This window comes from Geospiza fortis, unplaced genomic scaffold (genome assembly GCF_000277835.1).
Source record: "Geospiza fortis unplaced genomic scaffold, GeoFor_1.0 scaffold633, whole genome shotgun sequence".
Taxonomy (NCBI): Eukaryota; Metazoa; Chordata; class Aves; order Passeriformes; family Thraupidae; genus Geospiza; species Geospiza fortis.
In genome coordinates this window covers 552888-556475 of record NW_005054531.1, presented here as the reverse complement: position 1 = coordinate 556475, position 3588 = coordinate 552888, and the positions used below count along the sequence as shown (strand labels likewise).

General features: G+C 39.1%; 1 protein-coding gene across 1 annotated transcript in view; it reads right to left on the bottom strand.

Moving 5' to 3' along the window:
* Positions 1-3588, bottom strand: part of ZZEF1 (zinc finger ZZ-type and EF-hand domain containing 1) — a 53984-nt gene that overhangs the window by 2941 nt on the left and 47455 nt on the right. The window contains exons 51-53 of the mRNA XM_031063792.1: positions 3033-3201; positions 1072-1170; positions 148-313 (exon numbers count right to left, since the gene is read on the bottom strand). Of these exons, the coding sequence (XP_030919652.1) occupies positions 148-313; positions 1072-1170; positions 3033-3201 (434 nt within the window). The remainder of the gene's footprint in view (positions 1-147; positions 314-1071; positions 1171-3032; positions 3202-3588) is intronic.

Sequence of the window (3588 nt, the reverse complement as noted above, 5' to 3'; positions counted from 1 at the left end):
CTATCAAAACAGAAATTATATCAAAGCTATCAAACACTGTAAATTGCATCTGACAGACAAATTCAGAAAACCTGCTTGAAATCACAGGGGGTTTTTTTGCTTTAAAATAGTATCAATTTAGTGCAAGATGTGGAGCAGTGCACTCACCCCTGGCTGCTGCACTGCACTATCTTCAGGAGCAGGTGGATGGCCTTGAGGCGCTGGTGCCCCGTCTGCCGACACGCCACTCCCACCTGCCACTCCCAGATCCTGGCCAGGGGCAGGTGAGGAATTACCCTTTCCTCAGACAGCATCTGCTTTAGAATTTCAAACCCTGGGAAAAAAAAGAAAACTCAAACAGCTGTTCAGTTTCGTAGGGACACGTTTTGTTCATATAGTCAAGTATTTGGAATTCAATATTTGAATTAAAGTGCCAAACAAAAATCTGAGATAACTCTAAATTACATCCTGATGTGGCAACTCTTTCCTGAGGAAAAGCTTACATAAAAATTGGAAAGAATCATATCCAAAATTAAATTTTTGCCCAAATAAGGCAAACAAAACACAGGCTCTCCCTATTATGACATGCAGTAGAGTTTTGCTGATAGCAAATAATCCATCAACCTCAATTTCATTAAAAATATTTAAACTCTGAAATAAACTAACAAAACCTCTTATGCTAAAAATTAGACCCAGAACCATCCTATTTTAAAGGACAACCACTTTGGAAAAATGCAATTACCAGTATTTCTGTTTCCAATTATGGCATCCTGGAGTGTTTACTAAATACTCTGTGTAATTACTATCATATAATGAGATTTTGCATGCAAATTACATTATTATAATTGTAATCTCCAAGTATCTGTGAAGATTTTGTGTTTCTACCCCAAAATCACAGGAAATAACAGACATCAGTTGAGTTTCAACTTGAACGGATCATGTTAAAATTGATCACATGAAAAACTGATCATGTTATTTCCAAGACACTGAATGCAAATTCTAAGTCAAGGAAAAGGGATAACCACAGGTTTCTCAAAGCTCAACAAAATGACTAAAAAATGCCCTTTTCAATATATTCTGAGTATCTCTTACCTGTCTGAAACCTGCCCAGATGACCTGCTGTCACTGTAAACTTATAACCCCACTCAGTGTTGCTCATGTCAGAAGTAAATCTGTAGTAGAGCGTGTCTCCTGTGTGCAGGGAAGGAAGAAAGCCAACATTACTATCTTCTGAGTTAATTTTGCCATCTCAAATATAACTGAAATGAAAAGTCTGAAATTAATTAATCCTAGATGTCTTCATTTAAGGGAGGTGGTCTATTATTTTTTGGTAACTATGAAACACAAAGAACAGGTGACAAAGAGGAGGCTGAAGCAAAACCCACAATAGTTTCCCCTGTCTAAAGATACTGGATAGGAAGGATAATGTCTTTTGCATTGTTGACAACTAAATATAGGAAATTAAAGAAACTCCATATTCTCCACATGTAACTTCACTTTTCCAATTGTGTCACTGGATCAGTTATGATTTATGACACAAGAACCTCTATACAGGCAGCCAAGTTCTTTCCAACAACACTTGAATTCATGGGACAAAAGGTTTAAAATATTTGAAAATAAAAATAATATTTTTACACGTCAGAAAATTAAAATGAACATTTCTGCTCCAAGGAAGAAAACTGTTAAACTTAATCACTTTAAATAGAAGGACTATCAAAACATTTGACCACTTTACAATCAGGCAGAAAACATTCAAAAAGTTTTTGCCATTGTGGCATCTTCACCTTCAGAGATAAATCCTGGTAGTTGGCTGTAACACTATACAAAACATCTTCTTACCTACTGTGCTCTATAATACTACACCTGTTAAAATAACTTTCTGCCCCATGAAAAAGCCTGTCATCCTGGGACAAGCAGGTTAGATTTCATTGGGAAGCAGAATTTTCAAAGTTTCATGAGCAAGAAAAATTTTGAAAACATTTTTTAGTATTTAAAATGAAATATCTGTAAAAGAATTTCCCTTTTTATCATGAAATAGAGACAGTGTTCTCTCCTATTCATAAGAGAAAGCCCTTCAATAAAATGAAAAGCCCAGAAGCCTTCAAATGTCTGGTTTCAGCTAAAACCTGCTGGAATCAAGAGCCTTAATCCAGACAGCCTTGGTTGGAAATGAATTTCCATAAGGTGAAACTCAGGTTTCACAGCCAAGGCTGCTCTAAACAATGAGCTTCAAAGTTCAGCTCCTTGGCAAACCTCAGCAGCTATTAGGGATGAAAAAGAAGACAGATAGAAGTTCACAAAAATCTAAAATATTTCTACAGAACACACATCTGCTTTTAATCAGTACCTTGCAACCCAAACCCAGCACTTGTAACCCAAACTGGTTTGCTAAGAAAGCTCCTAAATCTCTTTACAGGTGCTGACAGTGCTTGAAGTCAAGAGCTTCCTGCAGTGCCCAGTGCTCAGTGGGTTAAACCAAGGTAAAACCAGAAGCAGGGGACTGTGCAGTCCTTGAGCTCCCTGGCATTTGCTCCTCACTGTGCTCTCACAAATGTGCTTAGAGAATCCAGAGTGCAGCTGGCAGTCAAAGCCGGGGTTTTTTCCAGCTGTGCTCTGTGGTACCAGCTGGAGCCAAGGTGCTGGCACTGGCTCTCTTTGCTCAGAGCAGCAGCAGAGCACGGAGACAGAGATAAGCATATCTTTTCTTTTTTAAATAAAAAAAACATGCTTCCTGTGGAAAGTAAGACAAGGCATAAACAATGTCAGTGAATATCGTGCAGAACAAGGACTGTGTTGGAACAGAATCAAGATCAAATTTGTTTCCAGTAGCTGAGTGCATGCTTTGACTGAGTGGTGGAAAGAAAAGGTCACAGCACAACAAGAGATAAGGCACTTTGCAGAAACAAATGCAAGAGCAGCACGTCAGAGCAAACAGAGTGGGACAAGGAAAGGATTGGCTTTTTCCCTGCACATCTCAGGATATTTAACTCATCAGGAGTTTCTCTCAGGAGTCCCAGCAACATCCTGTATGCCCTTGAACCAGTCCTGCTCACCTGGAAGCTCGAAGTCAGTCCATTTCTGGGGGGAGCCGCTGAAGCTGTGCCGGTCCTGCTGGAAGTCGCTGCTGCTGGACATGAGCAGCTCATCACAGCCCTCCTCTGTGTTACACTGCGAGTCAAACTTGATGGAGAGGTAGATAGCACCAGGAATGTGAACTTTATCCTGAGAAATAAACACAGCAGCTTTGTGTGCTGTCACACTGTACAGCCCACTGAACTTTCACTATATGAACACGGGAGATATAAAAATTACAGCATCTCTGTGAGTTTTTTACTTTGATATTTTTACCCTGAGCTAATTTACCAAATGTAAAGCATGGCTTATTGTTCACATTAGCTGTTAAGCATGTAAAATGAATTGCCAGCAATGCTCTCCTTTTTTAAAAGCAGTAATTGTTGCTGATATTGATCTCACTGCCAGAACCTAAGGGGTGATATGCATTTTAAAAATGAAAATCAGAGGAGTCAGAGCAGCAGGGAAATCAAAAATCCCAAGACTGCCCAGAGGCAATAATTACTTAGCAAACTATATCAGAAAAATGCTATCAAA